At 43.6% G+C, this 24,824-nt stretch overlaps 1 protein-coding gene across 2 annotated transcripts in view; it reads right to left on the bottom strand.

Annotated features, from left to right (window-relative positions):
• The window catches only part of NUP93 (nucleoporin 93), a 105,091-nt gene extending 82,866 nt beyond the window's left edge, over window positions 1-22,225 (bottom strand). Inside the window, exons 1-2 of one of the 2 annotated variants that reach the window (XM_057534761.1) lie at window positions 22,101-22,225; window positions 5,999-6,191 (exon numbers count right to left, since the gene is read on the bottom strand). In XM_057534761.1, coding sequence (XP_057390744.1) covers window positions 5,999-6,177 — 179 coding nt within the window. In that variant the 5' untranslated portion in view covers window positions 6,178-6,191; window positions 22,101-22,225. Of the gene's footprint in view, window positions 1-5,998; window positions 6,192-16,014; window positions 16,106-22,100 lie in introns of those variants that run through there. The other variant, XM_057534760.1, reaches the window with a different exon arrangement.
• Between the last annotated feature and the right edge of the window lie 2,599 nt (window positions 22,226-24,824).

Raw genomic sequence — 24,824 nt, forward strand, 5'->3', positions numbered from 1 at the left:
TTGCATTTCCCTGATGGTTAGTGATGTTGAGCATCTTTTCATTTGCTTATTGGACATTAATATATCTCCTTTGGAGAAATGCCTATTCAGATCTTTTGCTCATTTTAAAATTGGGTTGTCTTTTGGTCCAGCCACTAAGTAAAACAATATGGAGGTTTCTCAAAAAACTAAAAATAGAACTACCGTATGATCCAGCAATTCCACTCCGGGGTATGTATTTGGCAAAAATGAAAACACTAATCCAAAAAGATACATGCATCCAATGTTCACAGCAGCACTATTTACAATAGCCAAGATATGAAAACAACCCAAGTGCCCATCCATAGATGATAAAGAAGATGTGATACACACATACAGTGGACTATTACTCAGCCATAAAAAAGAATGAGGGACTTCCCTGGTGGCACAGTGGTTAAGAATCCACCTGCCAATGCAGGGGACACAGGTTTGATCCCTGGTCCAGGAAGATCCCACATGCCACGGAGCAACTAAGCCCATGCGCCGCAACTACTGAGCCTGCGCTCTAGAGCCCGTGAGCCACAACTACTGAGCCCACACGCCACAACTACTGAAGCCCGCATGCCCTAGAGCCCGCACGCCACAACTACTGAAGCCCGTGTGCCTAGAGCCCGTGCTCAGCAATAAGGGAAGCCACCGAAATTAGAAGCCCACGCACCACAACGAAGAGTAGCCCCCACTCACAACAGGTAGAGAAAGCCCGTGCAGCAACAAAGACCCAATGCAGCCAAAAACAAAAAACAAACAAAAAAGAATGAAAATCTACCATTTGCAGCAACGTGGATGGGCTGAGAGAACATTACGCTTAATGAAATAAGTCAGACAGAGAAAAACAAATACTGTATGATATCACTTACATGTGGAATCTAAAAAATAATGCAAACCAACGTATACGCAAAACAGAAACAGACTCACAGATATAGAAAACAAACTAATGGTTACCAAAGGGGAGAGGGAAAGGGGGAGGGGCAAATTAGGGGTATGGGATTAAGAGATACAAACTACTATATATAAAATAGATAAGCAACAAGGATATATTGTATAGCACAGGGAATTATTATAGCCATTATCTTGTGACAACTTTTAACGGACTATAATCTGTAAAAATACTGAATCACAATGCTGTACACCTGAAACTAATATAATATTGCAAATCAACTATACTTCAAAATAAATTGGGTTGTCTTTTTATTATTGAGTTGTAAGAGTTTTTAATATGTTCTGGATATAAGCCTCTTATTCGACATACATTGTAATATGCAAATATTTTCTCCCCATTCTGTGGGTTGTTTTCTCTCCTGATAGTGTCCTTTAAAGCACAAAAGTTTTTTAATTTTCATGAAGTTCAGTTTATCTATTTTTGAATCTGTCACTTATGCTTTTGGTTTCACATCCAAGAAGGTCAGGAAGATTTAAACCTATAGTTTCTTTTAAGAGTTTTAAAGTTTTAAAGCTTTAAAGACAAATACCATATGATTTCACTTATATGTAGAATCTAAAAACCAAATCAAATGAACAAACATAACAAAACAGACTCATAGATTCAAAGAACAAACAGGTGGTTGCCAGAGGGGAGGGAGGTGGGGGGAATGAGTGAAATAGGTGAGGGAGGTTAAGAGGTACAAACTTCTAACTACGAAATAAATGTGCCACTGGAATGAAGTGCACAGCATGGGGAATACAGTCAATAATATTGTAATAACTTTGTACGGTGACAGATGGTAACTAGACTTATTGTGGTGATCATTTTGTAATGTACAGAAATATCGAATCACTATGCTGTACACCTGGAACTAACATAGTGTTGAAGGTCAATTATACTCAATTAAAAAAAAAAAAAAAAGAATTGTTTCGGTCATTCTAGGTTCCTTGAATTTCCATATGAATTTTAGGATCAATTTACAAATTGCTGCAAAAAAGCCAGCTGGGATTTTGATACGAATTGCATGTAATCTATAGATCAATTTGGGGAGTGTTACCATCTTAATAATATAAAGTCTTCCAATCCATGAATATGGACTTTCTTTCACCTGCTTTCTTAAATAAATGATGAAGTACTATACCCTTTCCTTCACCTTGCATGTTTATTTTACTTAACGATATGGCCTGGAGTCGCTCCATCCACAGCGGTGTATATTCTCATTCCTTTGTGCTACTGAAAAGCTATGCTCATGTACCAATATTCAACCAGTCCCATACTGATGGATGTCAGAGTTGTTTCCAACTTTTGCTATTACAAATAATGCTGCAAAGAATAACCTTGTGCACACATCTTTTCGTACTTTTGCCAGTGTATCTTTGGGAGAGATTCCCTGGAAGTGGGATTGCTGGGTCAAGAGTAAACGCACTAGCTATTGCCAAATTCTGTGCCTCAGGCACTCTATCTCCACCAGAGATACATGAGAACGTATCCAGTGCCCAGGGATTTTAAGGCATACCAGGGCTGGGAACCTTGGCATTTAAAAATTAGCTATTAGAATTATGAGAAGAGAAAGGTCATCCAAGTGGCTGGTGCCTGGAGGAACTGTGCAGTACGTGGGCCTGTGCAGCGCATATGCAGAAGTCCTGATGGGGGAGGCAGAAGGAGGAATGATGAAGGAGGCAGGGAATCTAGGGTAGGGATGGTTTTACAAATAAAGGCTGTACCAGAAACTTTCAGCTTCTAAGGGTGGAAAAATCCAAAGGTTCCCTGCCCCCAACCTGCCCCAATTTTTGTAAGCCAGGCAGCTTCTCTTGAGCACAGAGACAGAGAGGCTGGAGTCAAACAGTCCAGTCCCAGGAGAACAGGAGGACAAAAGCTGTTCTCAGTCAGTACACATGGGGAGCAGAAAAAAAGTCAAGAGGTTTGAGTTAGTCCCACCAGTCACTTACTGACTGAAAATCCTGGGTGCATCACTTTTCCAAGCTTCCTTTTTCTCCTGCTAACATATGAAGGAAAACCCTGCCTCTCTCACCTCTCAGGCTTGTGAAGACCAGTCAAGACAGCACGTATGATAAGCCTATGGGAACTGAAAGTGCCTTACAAACGTGAGGGATTCTCACTGCCCAAGCTGGATTTGAGTTCTGGTGTGACCACCTGCTATCTGACTCTCCTCAATTATAAAACAGAGACAGTAACACTTATTTCACAGGGTTATTTTAAGAGGAAAGTATATAATGCATGTAAAGTACTTGGCACAATGTCTGACAAACAGTAAGTGCTTTAAAAGGTAGGTTAGTACGAGCATAGTAAAGTTATAATCTGCTGTTTAACTTTGGGCAAATAAATGTTTATACATGCTTTGCTTGAACATGAAGAAAAGTGTGAAAAAATAAGCAAATTAATAACACTGATTACCTTGGAGGGTAAAGTTAGGGAGAGAGAATGATTGCTGCCTTTTTCTTTGTACACCTCTAGGTTGTTTGGCTTCTGAGCTGAATGGAAAAATCCAATGAGGCATCTCCAATGAGAAAAAGGGAGGATGCAACTGACGATGTGTACCCAGGGAGGGCTTCACAGCTAGTGATAATATTCCATGTCTTAACTGTGCCATGTGCACAGGAGTATTCATTCATTTTCCTATTATTTACACCAGGAGTCAGCAAACTTATTCTGTAAAAGGCAGACAGTAAGTGCTTCAGGCTTTGCCGGCCATACAGTCTCTGTCATCACTACTCAACTCTGCTACTGTAGCACAAAAGCAGCACAGACAATACATAAACAAGTAAGTGTGCCTGTGTTCCAATAAAACTTTAACAGGCAGCAGGTTGGATTTGGCTCCTGGGTCTTAGTCAGCCAACCCCTGATTTATACCTTTATATATGTTATGCATATTCTTCTTTATGTGTGAAGATATTTTACAATTTAAAAATATCACACACATGCAAAAAAGCCAGCAAATCTGTTCCCTAAAATGAAAAATCCAACAAAGTCTATTTAAACAAATGAATTCAACACAGAACAATTCACTCTTAGGTCTACAAGCTAATCTTAACTAAAATCTTGAAGACAAATTTTTTTCAAAATTTATTTCGTGTAAGAAAATTTTCTCTATTCACTTCTCTCCTCTGCCCTCATCCTGTACTGAAATATTCACATCACACTTCATGTCTCTGCCTATCAAGGAGATGGAAAAATACAGTCATCAGCCCTTTGGTTTCTTTTTGAGCACCTGCCCCACCCTATACCCATTCTTTCAATGTTCCAACTTCCTCCTCCCTAAAATGATGAATTTAAGGTAGAAAGAGATGAAGAAGAATGGAAATTTACAAGAAAGAGAGCATGACTGATAATTGTTCCCAAGAAAACATTTTCCCTTTTTGCTCTTAATAGGCTGTAAAGCTAATGCAATTAAATTATAACTATAGCAACTCAGCTGGCATCACAGTCCTTTCGCTCCAGCAGCATCCTTTCCACACAAGCAAAAGCCTGCACGCTAAAGACCCGGGGTAACTGCAGGCAACCAGCAGCAGCAGCAGTAGGAGCCTGCAGGGAGGGCAAGTTAGCAGAAATGTCTAAAGGCTGGATGGGGTGCTGGGGAAAAGCGTAGTGGAGCAGTTGGCTGCATTTAGCTACAAGGCTGGATAGTGAAAAATCCCTGCCAGGGTTCCCCTGATTTGCCTTTACCAATACCAACAGAACAAAAACTAACTAGTATTTTAATAAATAAAATTCTGGGGAGGCCTACATAAGAATTTCTACAACATCCTTACTGACTCAGCAGAGCAGCCAAAACATTCAGCTTTCAAGATTAGTTGGAAAAAAAAAAAATGTAGCCCTTATACTCACTCCCTGTGACATTTACTATGTATCCAAAACAATGTCCCCACCTTAACACCAGCACTTAGGTCTTATCAAGTTTAAGGAATGAAGACTGAGCAGATGACTGACGATTTCCCATACAGTATTTCCCACAGAGAATCTCAGCCACTTTCCAGACCCAGAAAGGTCACCAGTAACATCACCTCTGCATCCTCCCATGACCCTTCCATCAGGGCTAAAGGAGCATACACTCTGGAGTAAACCTCACTGGGTTTGAATCCTGACTCACTACTCACCAGCTGTGTGATCTGAGAGAGTTACTTGCCCTTTCTGAGCCTTAGCTGCTCATCTGTAATACAGGGACCACAGTCCTACCATTTGTTGTGAGGATTAAGCAAAATCTTACTGATGCATAGTAAGTAATCAGTAAATCACATTTCTTATGGAAAGAGGCGAGATTTTTTCCTGCCTCACCAAATAATAAGCTTCTTGAGGGCAAGGACCATGTCTAATTCATGGTCGTAGTCCCAGAGACAGCCCAGGCCTGGCACAGTGGGGATCCCAAACACATGTCTGTGGAATCAACAACCCAAAGCGTGTTGTGTGGCAGCAGCAGCCACTGACCAGACAGTCAACCTGCACCTCTTCTCCCGCTGCACTCTCTTGGGGCTCACCCACTTTCCTCTTCTACAATCAACTGGCAGGCACTGCATTTCCAAGGCCTTTTAGAAGCGGCCTCTGGGGTCACTGACAGTAAGCAGACAGGATCACTCCTCACTTGGATGGCTTCTCATCACTAACTGCTCATCAGTTTCTTCCAAGTACTCTTAAAAACTCTGCTCATCACTGGGCCCTCTCTGGCTTGGAGGGTAACACTTATCTGTGTGACCCACATTTACCAATATACTACGTGAGCCATTTATGACCAACAGTCAGTGAACCCAAGCAGGAATGACTGGGACGGTTTCTGTATGACAAAGCTCTTCGCCCTTTCTCACCCTGATCATCTCTGCCTGTGATAGGGGCTCGCAGCTTGGTCAGGCAGACAGGCTGGAAAACCCAGGAGGCAGGGAGACAAAGCAAGGCTGCTGACCTGTTTATAAAACCTCTCTTGAATCCCTGAGACTCTGGCTTGTCTCTGTCTTTTACAGACTACATCCAAATTCAAGGCAGGAAAGAAGAAGCAGATCCTGCCCCCGAGCCACCCAGCACCAGTGCTGCCTCCCCACCAGTACTCACGCCTTGACATCTGCTGTCTCCTGGGATGTGCGTGTGAGGGTACGGGAACGCAGGCGCTCGCCTGCCTGCTGGATCTCCTGTAGGTTCCGTTCCACATGGGGAAGCTCTGAGATGCCCTCGGTCTCAGCGGCAAGCTGTTCAGCTTGCTGAAGTAGCTCACCAAACCCCTCAGTATCCATTGGAGATGCAGATCCTAGGTGGGGGAGAAAAAGGAAGAGACCCAAATCAAGAGGAAAGATAGGCTTCAAATACTGCCTGAACCTGTCATAAGCTTAACGAAACACTAGGACTTTTTGTAAACAGACAAGGAGAGAGCTCATCAACAAGCAGGATTTGTTCCTGAACATAGCCCAAGAACAACAGGCCTGACAGAGAAAATGAGTCAGACTGGGAAGAAATAGATCATTTCTGTCCATACTGACAGCCCCAAGATTGATTTCTGCCACCAGAACAAATGCAAAGATATTAAGGCACAGATCAGAATTCCTGCCTCACTTCAGACTCAAAGCCGACAAGGCAACAGAACCCATGATGGCAACCTCTGGGAGGCGTAAAGAACCCTCACTCAAACTTCCTCTCCCTCCACCTGTCTTAGACAGAAAAACACCTCCACCCCCAGACGGCTGGCAATTTATAAGGCCATCTCATCTCATATGATTCCCAAACAACTCCATGAGGATCCTGAGAAGACAGAGAAGCAACTCCAGTCCACAGAGCTCAGTTCTGTGCCTAGAATACTCTCTGCTGTAATGAGGCTGAACTGAAACCAGAAGAACACAGGTCTTCGGACTAATCCCGTTAGTCTCCTTCGCTAACATAAAAGACAGTCTTTTTAAATTCATGTCCAAGTCTCCATTCACTCATTCTTCAGCTTTATCTCTGAGAGCAGAGATCCATGTCTGCTTGTTATATATGACATTCAGAATATGACTTGTTAATATACCTACTACTTTTAGAGATACTGTTGCAACTAATAATTATACTAATTTAAGTAGCAGCTGGCTTCTAGACCATGAATATTATTAGCAAGATCACCTGTTTCTCCAACAACTGAGAAAAGTTCTGTGAACAATGTTGATATTTAATGCATATTACACATTTATGAATCTTCTATATACTGTACCATCCTTGTATAAGGTTCATAACTAAGAGGAGTTTTTACCTCCTACCACTATTTAAATCAACAGAAGATAAATAGCATCAACATCATTTAAAAAAATTACATTGCTAAAAGGTTAACAAAATTATTATTTATTAAAAAAAGAACAATATTCTTTAAATAGTAGCTCTTGTTGATTATATATTTCCTCTTTGTTTTAAACCCATGGCTTCTATTGTACTTTAGAAATCCCTGTGGTCTAGAATTGTAGTTACAATGTTAATGTAATATATAATTATATCTCAGCTATGAAGCTCAGGTTAATGTTAAAAGGGCATGGTTTCCACCATAAATCCACAGCAGCAGAATAAGGACTTTTAAAAATGAACATTAAAGGACATTAACTTTAAAGGCAAGGGCACAAGGTTAAAACAAAAATAGCTCAGCTGGAGTAAACATGAAGACATTTTGGTATTCTTTATGAAGTGCCAAGCTGACTTTAATCTTTAGACAAAAAGTCATATACACTATAACTCTTTACCTAAAGTTTCTAGATAATCATTGTCATTTTTTTTTTTTACCTAATAGAATCAAGCTGTAACTGGCCACCTCTACCTGTGAGAAAATGTGGATCACAGAATGAGAAGGGTATTCTCGGGGACAGAAGAAGAAAGAAGCAGAGAGTATAATTAAACGACGGCTCCTGCTTGATGGAGAAATGTTTTTCCTCAGAAACCTATAGGGCCAATGATGTTCTATGAACTACCAGAAACATGGTCACTCACCAGAAAGAGGAAAAAAAAGAAATATGCTGCCTCTTACCCCCACACTTTTTTTTAACTCTAAGATAAAAATAATTTGTCTAACAGAGCCAAGGAGAAGGAAATACTTTTTTTCCTTCATAAGGAAAATTCTGGAACTCCCTGAATAAAACAAAACTTTTTAATGTTTATAAAAAGAAAAAAAAAGGAAAAAAAAAATCTAACATTTCATGTAACATTTCCACGCCAGACAAATTCAGACAAAGGAAATGCTCAACTTCTCAAATGACTTGCCCATACAAAGATTTAAAGTGATGGATTTGAGGGTAAGTAATGAATGGAAAATAAAAGTCATGATTTACTTTAATCCAATAAATGATTTTTTAAAGTTAACTAAATAGAATTATTTTGACCATAGTAAAATAAAGGCTGAATCTCTAAACATCCATACTTAATATGCCCCAAACTGAGCTTTAATCTTTCATCTACAAAACCTGCTCCTTGGCCTGCTCCAGTCAGTCGCTTGGGCCAAAATCCTTAAGGGCCTCCCTGACTCACATCCCACATCCAAATAAGCCAACAAAGCTTTTCAAATCTACCGTCAAAATGCACCCAGAATCTACCTCTTCCCACCACGTTCCCCCATCCAAGTCACTCTCACCTCTTCCTGGCTTCCTGGCTTCAGCCCTTGTCTCCTACAGTGTCTTCTCAATCCAGCAACCAGTGATCCTTTGAAAGTCTGATCACATCCATCCTCTGTTTAAACTTCTTGTACAGAGTGAAGCCCTACAGAAGCAAGCCATCTCTTCTTACCTCCTAGACTCATCTCCAGTCCTGTCCCCCTTCCTTTCCTGGGTTCCAGCCACCCTGGGGCCTCCTTGCTGGTCCCCCAGTGGGTCAAGCACATTCCTGCCCTAGAGGCTTTCTTTGTACTCCTTATTTCCTCTACCTGGAACGCACCTCTCCCAGATATGCTCATGGCTGATTCCCTATCTCTCTCAGCTAAACTGTCAGCTTGCCTCTGATGCCAACCTAGAACAAAATATTTAAGAGCGCAACCTGCAACCACCCTCAGCGCTCTCCCCCACCCCCAGCTAGAATGTAAACTGCACAAGGATAGGGATTTTTGCCTGTTTTGTTCACTGAGGTACCCCAGGTTCTTAGAACAGTGCCTAGTACATAGTAGGTTCTCATCTGTTGAATGAATGGGAGTTTTATTCTTCCGTTTGTGGAGACTCTGTTCTTCTTGAAGGCTTCCTACACACTCTTGCCAAAGCTGCACCCACTGGCAAGCAAAGACCAAAGCAAAAACATTCCCTTCCGACTACCAACTGATACTTAACATTTCTGAGGCTGCACAGCATAAGGCAGAGACAGTATAAATGGCATGAATTCAGATCACACTTGGTCCAGACTAGTGCTTTCCCTCTAAATACCCAGACAAAAACCCAGTGATATTTTAGAAGAAACAGCCCAGTTTTCAGGTGAACAAATTCCAAACTAAAAGAACAAATATACATACAGGAAGAACTGTGCTATATAAGTTTAGAGTAGAAAATAAGCTTGTTCCATGTCTGTCTGAGAGAAGAGAGAAATGTATATGATACCATATTTGGGAAAAACTGGATCTGTCCTGCATTATAACTCAACCAGTGGAAACTGATTTACAAAAAAGTTATTAAAGTTGCCAAATGTATACTTTGATGTAGTCATCATCTCATTAAAATTTTTAAACGTATGGTTAATTTTACAAATTTAAAGACAATTTTTAACCCTTCTGCAAAATAAATATCAACTTAGCCACAAAACATAGGGGTTAAACCAACGGAATATCAATTTTGACTCGATACTGAAAACTGATCATGAAAATAACCTCACTATCTTTGTCCAATAGTGAGAACCAGAATGATTAGCGGGAGGGGAGGTGTGAGAGTGAAGTCCAACCTCTGTGTTGGGAAAAAAATCTGGCCAAGACACACACAGAGACTGGATGCCAGCTGCACCCCTGGGGAGCTGTGGAGGAGGGAGCCAGGAAGAAGCCACACTGAGAACCCACAGAAGTGGGATGTGGAACAGTCAATGCAGCAAAACTGGGGCTGGATGCGAAAAGGCCAGCAAGGACAGACAGCACTAAGGCTCCTCTCTGTCAGCATGACTCTGAGCCTGATTGTTGAGGCCTCTGGAAACACCGAAAGGTGCTTCAGAGAGCATGGCAGGGTACCAGGGCCCTGAGCAACAAACTGCTCTCCGTGCCTCTTGGCAGAAGTCCTACTGAGCCTCCACAGACCTCCTCAAACACCCGGGTAAGCCTTAAAATGAAGGGCAAACTTATCACTGCTGTTAGAAGGCAAGACTGGTTATCCTTTGGTGGCGGGGTGGGGGGGACAGGAGGAGGCAGAAAGGAGGCTTCTGGGGGGCTGGTAACTTTTTTTATTCTGGGTGCTGCTTAATAGTGTGTTCATTTTGAGAACATTCATTGAGCTAGACTTGTGATATATGTACTTTTCTGATTGTGTATTGCACTTCAATAAAAAGTTCCCCATCAAAATGAAGGACAATGACCCACTGCTTTTTCAGAGGTTGCAGACACCCTGCTATATTAGAAATGGTGGGACCTCCCTGGCGGTCCAGTGGTTAAGACTCTGTGCTTCCAATGCAGGGGGTGCGGATTTGATCCCTGGTCTGGGAACTAAGATCCCACATGCCCTGCGGTATAGCCAAAAAAATTTTTTAAATTAAATATAAATAATAAATAAATATAAATGGTGAATGCTCTTAGTGGGAAGTTCCCAAGATCCAGACCTCTTCACCACACCTAGAGGATGCTGAGAAAATTAACCAGGGGAAAAAATTAAAGCCCACGGCTTTAGAGAGACAGCTCCCACCTAGAGCTAAAACCAAGGACTGGGCAGACTTCCATTTCCTTAAATTAGTCAGCACTCACCTGTCATTCAGTGTCCAAAAAAATGTCCCTTCCAGGCACATAAACATTCTTAACAAAGAGAAAAAAAAAAATCTCCAAATGGCATATAGGATGAAATGGACTTAAAAAAAAGGGCAGAGCAAAAATGCATCAAATAATTTCGGTTCACTTGCTATTAACATGTGTCTTAATTATGAAAAATATGGTCATTTCCACATTCCCAATATAACCATGTTAAATATTTAATCAAGCCAAAAAAGAGTAGTGTAGTATAATAAGAAATATATTTGGTCTTTGTCCCCAAGTTCCTGGCACACAGCTTCTAAAACCCTCGGAATGTCCTGAAGTTCTGAGTCTTTTGTAACTCACAAGGAACCCCTTTTAAGCACACCTGAATTTATGCAAATGAGGTAACTTGGAAAGGCTAAGCTAGGTGGCCTCAGGATGGGACTGGTCACCAGAAAGACCAAGTGATTAGACAGTTGGAACTTTCAGCCTCACCCACCAACCTCTGGGAAGGGGAAGCAAGGGCTGCAGATTAAGCTCTATAAAAACTCTTCAACAATGAGATTTGTTGAGTTTCTGAGCTGGTGAATGCATCCACATGCTGGGAGAATGGTGCACCCCGGTTCCACAAAGACAGAAGCTCCTGTGCTAAGGACTCTTCCGGACCCCGCCCTATGTACCTCTTTACCTGGCCATTCATCCTTCATAATAAATCAGCTGATTTACCCCTGGGATAAAACCCAAATCTCCCCTCATAATTTCCTCATCTCTAAAGAGGAGATGATAATGCTTATCTCCTTCAAGGGGTTGATGATACACAGAAAGTATTTTATTAACTCTCCTGATTTATGTCACTGTAAAATGCTATTTTAGCTTTTTCCCAAAGTTGCCAATTTGGCAACATATTGTCAATTATAAACGTCTCTGCTTCAAAAAAATCTTCTAGCAAATATATGATACTAAATTGACTTATTTAATCACAGCTTCGTATCATTCAGTAAGAACTTCTGGGAGACACCTGCAATTTTTAAATGTACAATTTTTACATTTCCCACATCAAATATGGTTTTAATTATAAATCCAAATTTCCACAATGAAGGTGTGATTCAAAAGAAATTTAGCATTGAATTTCAAGTGGAAATCTTGCCCTCAAACTTATTATTAATTAGACTGTAACAGGATTAAAACACAAGAACAGTGTTCAATGTCCAACACCAAGATTAATGAGGAAAGCCTCACAGGAGGTGTCAAAAGCTGAAGACTGGTTCTGTTCTCCTCTCTTCTTCTGAATACATAAACTATGGTTAAATGACAGCATCATTCTACTTTGTACTATATCTGTCAGCTGTCAATTACAACAACCAAAAGAAAATTACATCCTAACAGATACTACTGTTTCAGATGCCTCTAGAAGAGGAAAACGATGATTAACCAAAAAAAAAAAAAAAGTGCTGTGGGATAACTCTTTATAGTCCTGTGAAACTAAGTAAAAGAGTTAGACCTAATCATTATTCAGAAGGTAGACTTCTGGAGAAAACAAAGAACTACTTTTGCAAATATGTTCCTATAAAAGGGTTTCATCTTCAAGGAATTCATGGAAGACTCTGACAAGTACAGGTTTCTGGCAACTGACTATACTGCTGAACTGAATGAATAAGCATTTTCAGAATTCTAATGGAAAACTGATGAATTCATAAAAGTGCTAACAAAAGATCAAGATGAAAAAAAAAATTAATTACATGGGACTGAGTGAACTGATGAGGATGATTATAATTTTTGTGACTTTCTGTTTGAATAAAAAAAAAAATCCCACAAGGACTCAGAGGCAAAAAATATACAAATCAATTTTCACTGCAAAGTAAAGGAGCTGTTACAGTGGAGGATTACTGGACTGAATGTCAATATTATGACATAGTATGAGTGTGTTTCGTGTTTGGTAAATGCAATCATTGCTGCTTTTGTTGTGGTCACCCATTTACAATGCTTGGTGTCAGTTTATTTATCTCTTGTAAAAATAAAATACAGTGTGTGTGTGAAAAAAAAATTTTCTTAATAGCTGTTCTCTATATTTGTTTGTAAACATGTTGTAAATAAATGTTATTGGTTGGAAAAAAATTAAAAAAAATAAAATAACATAAAATAAATCTAAAAAAACAAAAAAACAGAAAAACAAAGAACTAAAATAAATTACCCTAGACAGAAGAGAAATTAGAAGACCTGGGTGATTCAGTACAAGTATGGGCCTGGATGACTCAGTGTTTGCAGTAAGGAGTGTGTAGTATCAGCTTTCTTGATACATAAAATAACACTTGTATTATTTCATCTTCAATGAGCAAAGAGAAGCAATCTGGCATCACACAGAAACATAAAGTACCCACACAGCCTACCTTCTGACAAATTCTTGGAGTAGAAGGCCTGGGATAGAACTGTGGACCCCATCCTGGCTTTGCCCCACATTAGCTCTCTGACCCTGGGACTGGCCCTTCCTCATCTCTAGATCCCAGTTTCACCACCGGTGAGAGGAAAGGGTTGGCTCAGGTGATTTCTAAGGTCCTGCCCGCCATGAAGAATCTACAGATGTGGGATATTTTAATTCAGTCTTTAAACTCACTTAATGAATGTGTCCTTGGAAGGAGCAGCCCCATTTTAGTGGTGATGAAAAATATCTGTACAAAGAACCTGAGGAATGATACAGGCCCCATATTACAGCTGGCATAAACAGTGGCAAATCACCAAGTCTACCTCCAAAAGGCTTTGGCTCTGGCTCGTCTCTCGAAACCAACGGTTCTCAGTTGGGGGCAGCTTTGCTCCCCAGGGAGCACTGGCAATATATAGAGGCATTTTTGGTTGTCGCAACTGAGAGAGAGAGGCGACGTGCTACTGACATCTAGATGGCAGAGGCCAGGGATGCTGTTAAACATCCTATGATGCACAGCACAACCTCCACAGCAAAGAATTATTCAGCCTAAAACATCAATTGTGTCAAGGTTGAGAAATCCTTCTGTAAACTAAGGAAGGCTTCTTGTCCTGAGAGCCATGACACCAGCATCACAGGCACCAGGAACCCTGGGAAATATATGCATACATTTTTTTAAAAATATAAGAGAAACACTATAGCTGTTATCAGATTCTAAAATCTGAGTCCCCTGCCCGCCCCCCCCCGACCCCAAATAATCTTACAACACTGTATATACAGAATTATACCATTTGAGTTTTTAATGGTGGTAGTCATTCCCCGGTATACCACACAGCAATGGAAAAGATCAAACTAAAGCTACATGGAACAATAGGGATAAATTTCACAGACATAAAAATGAACTAAAGCAGCCAGACACCAAAAAAAGACACTGCATGATTCCATTTATATGGATTTTAAGAAGAGAAAAAACTAATCTGTGGTGCTAGAAACCAGAACACTGGTTATCTGGGGGGTTGGTGAGGGTGGGGATGGGGAATGACTGGGAGGAAGCACAACAGAACTTTTCTGGTACTACAGGCTGAAACGTGTCCCTCCAAAATTCGTATGTTGAAGTCCTAACCCCCACTGTGAAGGCATTTGGAGAAGGGACCTTTGGGAGGTAATGAGGTTTAGATGAGGTCCTGAAGAGGGGGCCCTCATGATGGGATCAGTACCCTCCTAAGAAGAGACACCAGAAAGCTGCTTCCTCTATATCCCACCCCAACTCCACACACACATTCACCCAGGAATGTACGTGAGCACACTCGAGATGGTGGCCACCTTCGAGCCAGAAAGACAGAGGGTCTTCACCAGAACCCAACCATGTGGCACCCTGGTCTCGGACTTCCTCCAGAACTGTGGAAAAACAAACTTCTGTTGTTTAAGCCACTCAGGCCATGGTGGTTTATATGGCAGCCTAAGGTAAGACATCAGGGTATTGGAAATATTCTATATCTCAATATGGGTGATGGTCATATGATTGAATAAATATATAAAAATTCATCAAGCTATACACTCAACATATATTAAGTGTATATGTTCATACATATAATACATATATTAAGGTTTGTTCACAGATAGAATTTAGAAGAAATAGCAAGAAACATAACATTAGCATAGCAAGAAACTTAGCATTATCTCCAGAGAGAGAGCAAAGCTAAGATTTGGGAGATTTCTACTTTTCGTTGTATAACCCTCTGTCAACCTGAATCCTTTCCGTAAGTGTATGTGACCTTTTCTAATTTTTAATAACTTGTTCATTTTAAAACTGCTCTAAACTCCCTGCCTCAGAGTGTTTGCCTCACCACTGCCCCTGACTCCTCGATGGCAATGAATGTCAAATCCACACTCCCAGCCTGCTTCTTGAACTCACGCTCCAAACCAGGAGGTTCCAGGCACTGCCTGTGCGTTTCCACTCAAACCCACAACTGCCACACCCAGTGCACCTCAAAATGCAGTTATCCACCCACCACCACCGTCGCCACCAGACGCCCTCCCAAACCCCTTCACCTGTACCTGGGCTGCACTCTCTCAGGTTCTAACTCACCCTTCTCCTTGCATCTGTGCATGACCTCGGACTGTTTATTTATAGCTATTCTCCACTCTCCAGACTCAGAAACCAAAACAGATGCAGACACATTTTTGAGAGAAAGCAGGTAGGTATTCCTCATTATCCAAACTATTGCTCTCCCTGACAAAATCTCAGGAAATCAAATACTACAGATTCAGATAACATGACATCCCTCACTCTCCAAATCTCTCATTACCTAAACAGATTTAGAGAGCAAGGGATACTTTATTTTTGCAGCATCTTCTGTTGCTTTTTTTCCTTTTCCAGCTTTATTGAGATATAACTGACACACAATATTGTGTAATTTTAAGGCACACAACGTGGTTTGATAGACATCAATACTGTGAAATGATTACCACAATAAGGTTAGTCTAACTGTTGCTTCCATCTTCATCACTGTCACTCAAGGCCAGACATCCCCCCCTTTAAGCCCAAGTTCTTGCTAGATGCAAGTTCCAGCGCCTCCCACTGCACATCACTCTGCTCACCGCGACCACGTTCCTCTTTCCACCATCACTTTCCCTATGTTGCTCCTGAACAAAAGCCTTCAATACCTTCCACTCACGGGATCCAGAGGAGGCACTGTTTTTGGAGAAACCCTGTGTACCAGTAATGTGATTCACTCTGTCCCTGACCGTCCTTGTGCATACCCTGCTCTGTGCTCATGCCATTTTTCACAGCCAGGAACATCTACTCACCTTCCACCACACCCCTGAGATCCAGCCAGGAACTGTACCCTCTAGCTGGGTGACCTTGGGCAAGTTAATTACTCCCTCTGGGCCTCACCTGTGAAGTGGAAAAATAGATGTACCTTCCTCGCCTGCCACACAGTAACCACTCAAACATCAGCTATCGTTTTACCACGAATTCAAGTCCTACTTACCAAAATGGTTTTCCTCAATACCCATCCCACAGGAATCTCCCCGCATCTAGATTCCTCTCTACTCCATTTATTTATTTGCCTTACACGTTTCTATGTGGCCAGCCATCTGTTTTTGTGCTCCACAGGGTTTTTCTTTTTTATATTTTTATTTATTTATTTATTTATTTTTGGCTGCGTTGGGTCTTCATTGCTGTGCACAGGCTTTCTCTGGTTGTGGCGAGCGGGGGCTACTCTTCGTTGCAGTGCGCGGGCTTCTCATTGCAGTGGCTTCTCTTGCTGCGGAGCATGGGCTCCAGGTGCGCGGGCTTCAGTAGTTGTGGCTCGCGGGCTCTAGAGCGCAGGCTCAGTAGTTGTGGTGCATGGGTTTAGTCGCTTTGCGGCATGTGGGATCTTCCCGGACCAGGGCTCGAACCCGTGTCCCCTAGCATTGGCCGGCGGATTCTTAACCACTGCGCCACCGGGGAAGTTCCTCCACAGGGTTTCTGCAGCCTCCTTATTTCACTCTGGAGCTCTCACAGAGCTATTTTCGTCAATATACAGTTGTTTATTTGCTGTTTTTGTTGTTTTTATGGGGGGACAAAGCGTTAGGACCTGTTAGTCCACCACCCTGCTGACATTCTTCTCATTTGCCTTATGTTATCGTCTATTAATACCTAGATTCCTTCTTCCCCCAAACAGCTTAAAATTTAAAGTATTCTGTAACGTTACCTTTTTTTTTTAAATGTATAACTCCAACAGTGCCCTTAAACAGTAGCTAGATCCTCAATACAGTCACTAACTGCCAGAATAACCTTCAGCAAACCTTTCCCAAAATGCCTAATGACTCATTTTCTAAATTCCTGTGTTTGCCTTGTAAAGTTCACCAAAGTTAGAGCCCCACGTCCATGTGAGCACACTCGAGATGGTGGCTACCAACAAGCCCGAAAGAGAGAGGGTCCTCACCAGAACCCAGCCATGCGGCACCATGGTCTCGGACTTCCAGCCTCCAGAACTGTAGAAAAACAAATTTCTGTTGTTTAAGCCACTCAGGCCATGGTGATTTATATGGCAGCTTTCCTTCATTCATTTAACAAATACTTATTGAGCATCTACCACATGCTAGGTACTGTTTGTTCAAAGCAATGGGGATGGAGCTATGGAAAAACCAGACAAAGGTCCCAGCCTCAGGAAGCTTATGTCTGTTAGGAGACAGACAATAAAAATGCATAAACATATAGACACATGATGCCAAGTATTGATAAGTGCTATGAGGGAGGTAAAACAGGGAAATGCGGCAGAGTGGATGGTGGGACTGCTTTAGCTGGGGTGTTCTGAGAAGCTTCTTTTAAAAGGAAACCTTTGAGCAGAGACCTAATTGAAGTAAGGGGGTGAGCTTATGTAGATATTTGGGGGAAGAATGTTCTTGCCAAGGAAGCAAGGCAGAAGTGTAGTTTGCATAGCTGAAGAGCAGAAGGCCACGTGGCTGAAGCACATAATCATGGGGAAGGGTGGTGGGAGAAGGGGTTGGGACAGGGTCAGATCATGTCGGCTTCCCACCACCAAGGACTTTGGATTTCAGCCTACTTATGACGGGAGCCAGTGAAGGGTTCAGCCTTCTCTAAGGCTCATTCCCACTGCTGTGTGGAGAACAGACAGGGGGTGTGAGGGGACAAAGTAAGAACAGGAAGACCAGTCAGGAGGCTACTCTATCACCCAGATGTGATACCTGAGACCCGCGTGGACCAGGGTGATAGTGGTGGAAGAGACAAAAAGTGGGTCTGATTCATGGATACTATATTTTAAGGATAGATTTAGTGTAGACATGAATTGCTGATGTAGAGTGTGAGAGGAGAAAAGAAGTCAAGGACAATGCCAAGGCTTTAAGCCTGAGTAACTCAGACCATGAAGGTGCCATTTACTGAAATGAGGGAGACAGGGAAGGGAGTAGCCTGACATCACAGGGCTGCCGTGAGGATGGCATTAGATTATAGAAGTAAAGCCCATGGCAGAGACCTGCGCACAGCCAGAGCTCAGGAAGTGATGGTTGTCCTTTTTTTCCACTGTCATTGGTTCCTTCTCCTAGGATTTAGGTCTCTCCTTCCCTAAAATAATTCCTCATCAGTAGGGGAAACTGGGTGAGGGGTACAGAGAACTCCGTACTACCCTGCATGTGTTCTATAAATCTAAAACAAATCTAAAATAAGTTTATTTAAAAAAAATTCCTCGACCCCATGTCCTCCTCTGGCTCCCACTCCCTTCATAAAGAGACGGCCATCCCCTGTCACGCGTCATTCTTTCATCACCACTGCCATCTAACTTTTGCTTGCCTACCTCCCATTTCCTGAATTCCCCGGCAGTCACCACTGACCCAACTGCCAAATCCAATGGACTCTTCAATCCTTCCTTTCTCACAGCCTTTGACACCCTGACCATTCCTTCCTTCCTGAAACTCTCTCTTCCCAAGATGTGGAGACTCCACCTTCTCCTGGTTCTCCTCCTCCTCCTCCCTCTCTCAGCCTCCTCTGCTGTGCCTTCTTCACCTACCCACCCTTCAAATGCCGAGCTTCTATCCTTGGACCTCCTCTTCTCACACTATATATTTCTCTGGATAACATCCACTTGAACTTCAACTACAATTCCTACCACGGCCATTAATCTCCCAGATGGCTTACAGACCTCTCTGAATCCGTTCACATACACATGTGCATCCAAGAGAACCACACACACACTCTTGAGCAGGCAGTGCCAGGAGGCTCAATGCTGCCCTTCCCCAGAAAGTCCATCCATGGACCTCGGAGGTCCATCTGGGCCCAGGCAAGGACACTGACCTATCAAAACAAAGGTGACTTCCGTATCTTTATGTCCAGCCCAGCTCTCTCCCAGGGCCAATATTTCCAACTGTTCATCTGACATCTACAGCTGGCTGACCAGTGGATGCCTCAAACTACACATTATCCCAAACGCTTCACTTCTCTCCCCTCTTAGCTGCCACCGCCACCACCACCAGCACCACTTCCTCCTCCTGCATTTCCAGTCTCTCTTGATAAAACGATTAGCACCCAGTCAATTCAGCCAGAAACCACCTCAGGCTCCCTTTCCTCTCCGAACATCCAATCTCCAGGTCTATCTCCCAAACCTTTTGGAAAGTCGAACCCTCATCTCTTTTGCCCCCACTCTAACCTCAGGCTTTTCTCCTGATTACCTCAACAGTCTAAGCCTTCTTGTTCCTCTAACCTACACTCCCCTTGGCTAGAGAGGTCTTTCTGAAACGTTCCCCTGCCTTTATACCCTCAGGAACACCTTCCATCTCCTATAGAAGGAAGTGCTCATGCTTTGACACGGCCAATAGGGGCACCCTCCAAAGAATGGGCACTGCCACCCTTACCATCGTCATCTCTTACTGCCTCCCCGCAAAGATACCCTAGCAATTCTCTACTCCTTGGGATGCCTCATGCTGTTTCCTCCCTTCACACCCTGGCACATACAGGTGCACCCTCTGCTAGAACACAAACATACCCTGGCACATGGGAACTCCTGTGTACCTTGCAAAGTCAACTGGGACAGTCCTACCTACCTCAAACCCCTCCCACACTATTCCCAACCATCTATTACTGTTCTTCCCCGGCCAGGTGGAAGAGTTGTGATGATTTTATTCCCAAGTCTGTTTCTCTCTCTACATGGAGAAATCCTGTAGGGTGAGGTCCACAGACTGCTCAGCTTTGAATCCTCAGCTGCTAAGTTTGGTACAAAAAAGTTACTGAATAAATGTCTGCTGAATTAAAGTGACCTGTTCCCTGAACGTACCTCAGGTCCTCACCTCCAGGTCTTTGCTCTGACCCCTCCTTCTCCTTGGCACATCTACCTTTCTCTCTACCTTATTTTCTACTTCAGCCCATCAGGAAGCAGGTTTAGACACTCAAGTTCACCACATCTCCAATGTTCCCACCTCAGGGTATTTACACTTGCTGTTCCCCTTCCAGGAATGCTCTTGCCCGAGATACTCCCCTCTCTGATTTCAAACAGGTCTTTGTTCAGATATCCTTGTCCTCTTTTTAAAAAGGCCCTGCCACTACATGCTATCCCTCCGGGCTTATTGCTGGTGATGTGCTCCACAGAAACAGCAGCTCAGTGAGCGCAGGCCTATCTCAGTCACCGCTGGATCCCCAAGCCTCTAACAGTGTCAGGAACATGGATTTATTTTCTATTTGTTGAGCACCTACTGTGTGCCAGGTCTAGGTGCTGGGGATACATCAGGGAACAAAACAGATAACGTTCTAGAGGGGGAAAACAAACAATACACAGATAAATGAGTAAAATATAAGAACAACTAAAGCAATAAATGAAGATAGGAAGTGGGGAATGTCGCACTAGGTGACCCTTGAATAAAAACCTGAAAGAAGTGAGGGAGCGAACCATATGAATATTGAATCGCAAGCACAAAGGTCCTGAGGTCGAAGCATGTCTGCCATGTGGAAGGAGAGGGTAGCAGAAAACGAAAGTGGGAAAGTAACAGTGGGTCAGATTATGTAAAGCCATATAACTCACTGTAAGGAGTTCATCTTTAAATGAGATGGGGACCCACTGGAGGGTCCTTCTATCTGCTGTACTGAAAATAGGTGCCAGGGCAGAAGCCAGGAGACCAGATGGGAGACTATTTCAATAATCCAGGAGAAAGGTGATGGTGACCTGGCCCAGGATGCCAAGCATTGGACGTGAAGAAAGAAAGAAAGAGAGCAGTTAAGGATGACTTAAAGGTTATCGGTCAGAGCCTTTTACATTACTGAGAAAAAAAAAACAGCAAGAAAAGCAGTCTGGGAAGAGAGGTGGAGGGAACCTTGCTAGCCCTATCTTGAAATGTTCAGGTTGAGCTCCCTACAAATCATCACAGTGGAAATATTAAAGTAGGCAGCTGGATATAGGTCAAGGGAGAGGCCCAGGCTGGAGATATTCACGTGGGATCTGTTAACCTAATAAACAGGTATTAAGAACGATGAGCCTTGAGTGAGATCACCACGAGTAAAAAATGAAAATGTCCCAAACACAAATTCACAAAGAATAATCGAAAGAAAGAAAAAAAGATACGATGCCCAAGGGCACCCTCTCACAGCCCCCAAACAGAACAGAAAGGTGACCCTTGCTGAAAGACATTTTGGTCCAAACAAATCATAACCTCTTCTCACACCCGACAGAGGGGCAAACCTGGACCAGCAGCTCTGTCAATGGGTCGTCCAAACTTGGAACAAAGACCCCTGCGGTCGGCCCCGTAATTTTTAAAAAAGAGACCCAGTAAATGCAGGCATTGCCTTTGCAGAGGATGGGGTGCTGTGGGCCCAGAGAAAGTGCGGGCCACCTCCAGGTTCTAATCACTAACATCTCCCTGCACGGGAAGGAGCATTCCGCTGGATGCAGACAGAGGAGATAGGCCAAGGCTCACAGGGTAGTCCCTTTCCCGGGAGGGAAACGCCTCCCGATAGACTATCCCCGAGGAGCGAGCGAGGGAGCTGACAGGGCGCGGTCAGGAAGATATCAAGCGGAGTGTGGTGGCGGGGAGGGGCACCGATCCAGCCAAGGGTGGGCTCGCAGGGCAGGGGTGGGCTCGCAGGGCAGGGGTGGGCGTGGGGGCGTGGCGTGGTGCGCCGGCAGAGCGCTGTAGTGGGACAGGAGGGTCGCCAGGGGGCCGAGGCTCCGCATTCAGAAAGAGGGCAGATAGAAAGCACTACCGGAGCGCAGCCCGACGCTATAATGGGGGGCGGTTCGACAGGGCGGTGTGTAGCTGGCGTCAGGCGTGCCGGCTGCCATGAGACGAACGGGAAGTGTGAGCAGCACGGCTCCGAGCACGTGGACCGGGCTCCGCCCAGCCTCTGGGCCTTGGGTTCAAGGACCTGCCCCGTGTCGGAAGGACGGGGCCACAAACACCCTTACCTGGCGCTGCAGCCGCGTCAGCCGCTCAGGTCCGGGAGTGAGAACGCGGCAGCCGCGTCTCGCGCCGCTCGCCCGCGCTTCCTGATTGGCCGAGACCGGCCCTCCCAGAAGCCCCCGCGCGACGCGCCGCCAAATGAACTTTATGGAGATCCGAGGAGGAGGACACGGACATGGGCGGGGTTTGGGCGGGGCCTTCGACTGAGCTGTCACTCCCCACACGCACCCAGCCACCGCCCTCACCCCTCCCACGTGGTTAGAGTCGGCTCCTGCCGGAGAAAGCGATCCCACAATTGCCTGCGCGGATTTCTTACCGTTCATTGAACACCTTCCGAGTGCCAGGCGCTATTCTAGGTACTGTGGGGCACAGTGGCAGCCACGGCAGACAAGATCCCTGCCTAATGGAGTTCTCAAGCTGGTGGGGGAAACAAAATATAATAAATCACCTCCAGTTTGTAAGGAGGGCAATGACGAAAAAAGCAGTGTGATGGGAGAGAGAATGTGGTCAGGGAGGGCCTCTCTGAGGCGGTGCTGGCTGAGCTGAAACATGAATGATGAGAAAGGGTCAGCCTTGCAGAGTCTTGGCTGCAGAACATTCTAAGTAGAGGGAACAAATCTGAAGGCTCCACAGGGAAACAAGCCTGGTGTTTGAAGAACAGAAAGAAGGGGAGTATGACTGCTAGAGGATGATCCAGCTCAGGTGGGATAAGACTCACAGTTGGCTGGGGCCAGACTTTGCAGGTCCTTCAGGCCACAGCAAGAAAGTTGAAGTTATTCCTCATGCAAATGGAAGCCACCGGAGGATTTGAAGCCGAACTGTGACATGAGCTGACTTACCTTTATAGACGATCTCTCTAGCCCTCTGGGTAGAGAAGAGGAAAGCAGAGAGGAGCTGGGAGGCTATTTCTGTGTCCAAGACATAAGGAGAGTGGACCTTGGATTGTCACAGTGCCCACTCATGCAACATACATTAGTGCTCACAGTATGCCCAAAATGAATGAGACCCAGTCCTTATGATCTGGTGAGGAAGCAGAGTGTATTTCAATGTAATGTGCTAAGTGCACGACAGAGCTATATAAGGATGCTAAGGGTGTTTAACCCGGTCTCGTGGGTTCAAAGTCAAGGAGGCCTTCCCAGGGGAAGTGACACCTTAACTGAGCCGTAAGGATGAATAGGGCTTAGAATGGCAGAGAGAGAGGAGGTTTTTCCTGGCCTAGGGAATGGTGTAAGCAAAGGTAGAGGGGAGAGAAATAGTGCTATTCCCACCCTCACCACACCTTTCCTCTCACTTCTGACAGATTCTCTCCTTGGCAGAACTCTAGCCAGGCTCCTCTGAGCCCTGTTCTCTTCTAGGGCCTCAACCTCAGCCTGTAACAACTGGAGCAAAACACCAACATAGTTTCTAACAGCTCAGGGCCACATCCTTAGGTGACCCTAGCCCCTCTTAAAGTACCTGCCAGAGAAAACTCAAGGCTGCCAAAAGAATTTACCATTTTTTCCAGCCAACACCTGAAGATAGGGTCCCTGTCTCCCAGCCTCTGTGGGAGGGCAGGAGCCTAACTTCAGTGAGCACCAGTTAGCAAATCCAGATGAGTTTCACATGGACTGACACCTCCTTCCCACTTTTGGTAATTTTTCCCTAACTCAGCAGAGCTCAACCCCCTCCCTATTCTGATTCTCCCTTTGAAATGCCCAGTCACCTCTGTACAAATCAAAGTTGAGTTCCATTCATGCTGGACTCTGTTCCCTACTGCAATAGTATATTGCTGATTAAAATATGTCCTTACCACTTTAACTAGTGTCCAGCTTTGTTTGCCTTTAACAGTTCACACCAGCATATTGTGGGTTCTGTATAAATGATTGATGCTGATTGACAATATATATGGGTGTGGCCTTTGTCTTAAAGCTATTAAATATAACCAGATCCTGCTGTGGTCAGACAATATCCACAAATATAACAGTACCTTGCATCTGAATAATGTTTTATCCTTTTACCTTGCTTTTTTCTATTATGTAAAGAAGAATTTTTAATACCATAGACAAATACTCATGAAACATTGCCAAACGGAAAATCAGGACATTTACCTTTTGGAGCTGAATACTTCCATATTGTAAAACCCAGCAATTCCACTCCTTGATACATGCCCAAGAAAAACTCTTACACATGTGCACCAGGAGATATTTGCAAGAATCTTCACAGCAGCACAGTTCATAACAGGAAAAAAAAAAAAAAGCCAAATGTCCATTAACAAAATAAATAAATAAATAAATAAATAAATTGTAGGTATTATAACAATGGAATATTATTCAGCAGTGAAAATGAGTGTGTTATAGCCTCAAACACAACACGGACGGATCTTGGAAACATAATGTTAAGTGTGAAAAACAAGTAGCAGAAGACTATTAGTATAGCATGAGCTCTACCCTGGCTAGAGTGGTTGGTTCAGGGATGGGCCTATGACTCAACAGAGTCAAGAAAATTCATTCTCAAGATGTTCTGCTCACACAGTTGCTCTCTTTACCACTGGAATTGGAACTGTGAAGGAGTTTTCATAGGAGTCCTCACTCCCTGAAATTAAGCTTTTATAACTTTAGTTATTTAGTTATGACGGAAGAACCTACCTGGGAATGAAGCCATTACAAAAGAGAACAATGTAGTGATGGAGAGAGAGGCAGAATCCAGTGACATTATGTGAGCTTCTAGATCAAACTAAAGCTAACCCTATC

This window comes from Balaenoptera acutorostrata, chromosome 19 (assembly GCF_949987535.1).
Source record: "Balaenoptera acutorostrata chromosome 19, mBalAcu1.1, whole genome shotgun sequence".
Taxonomy (NCBI): domain Eukaryota; kingdom Metazoa; phylum Chordata; class Mammalia; order Artiodactyla; family Balaenopteridae; genus Balaenoptera; species Balaenoptera acutorostrata.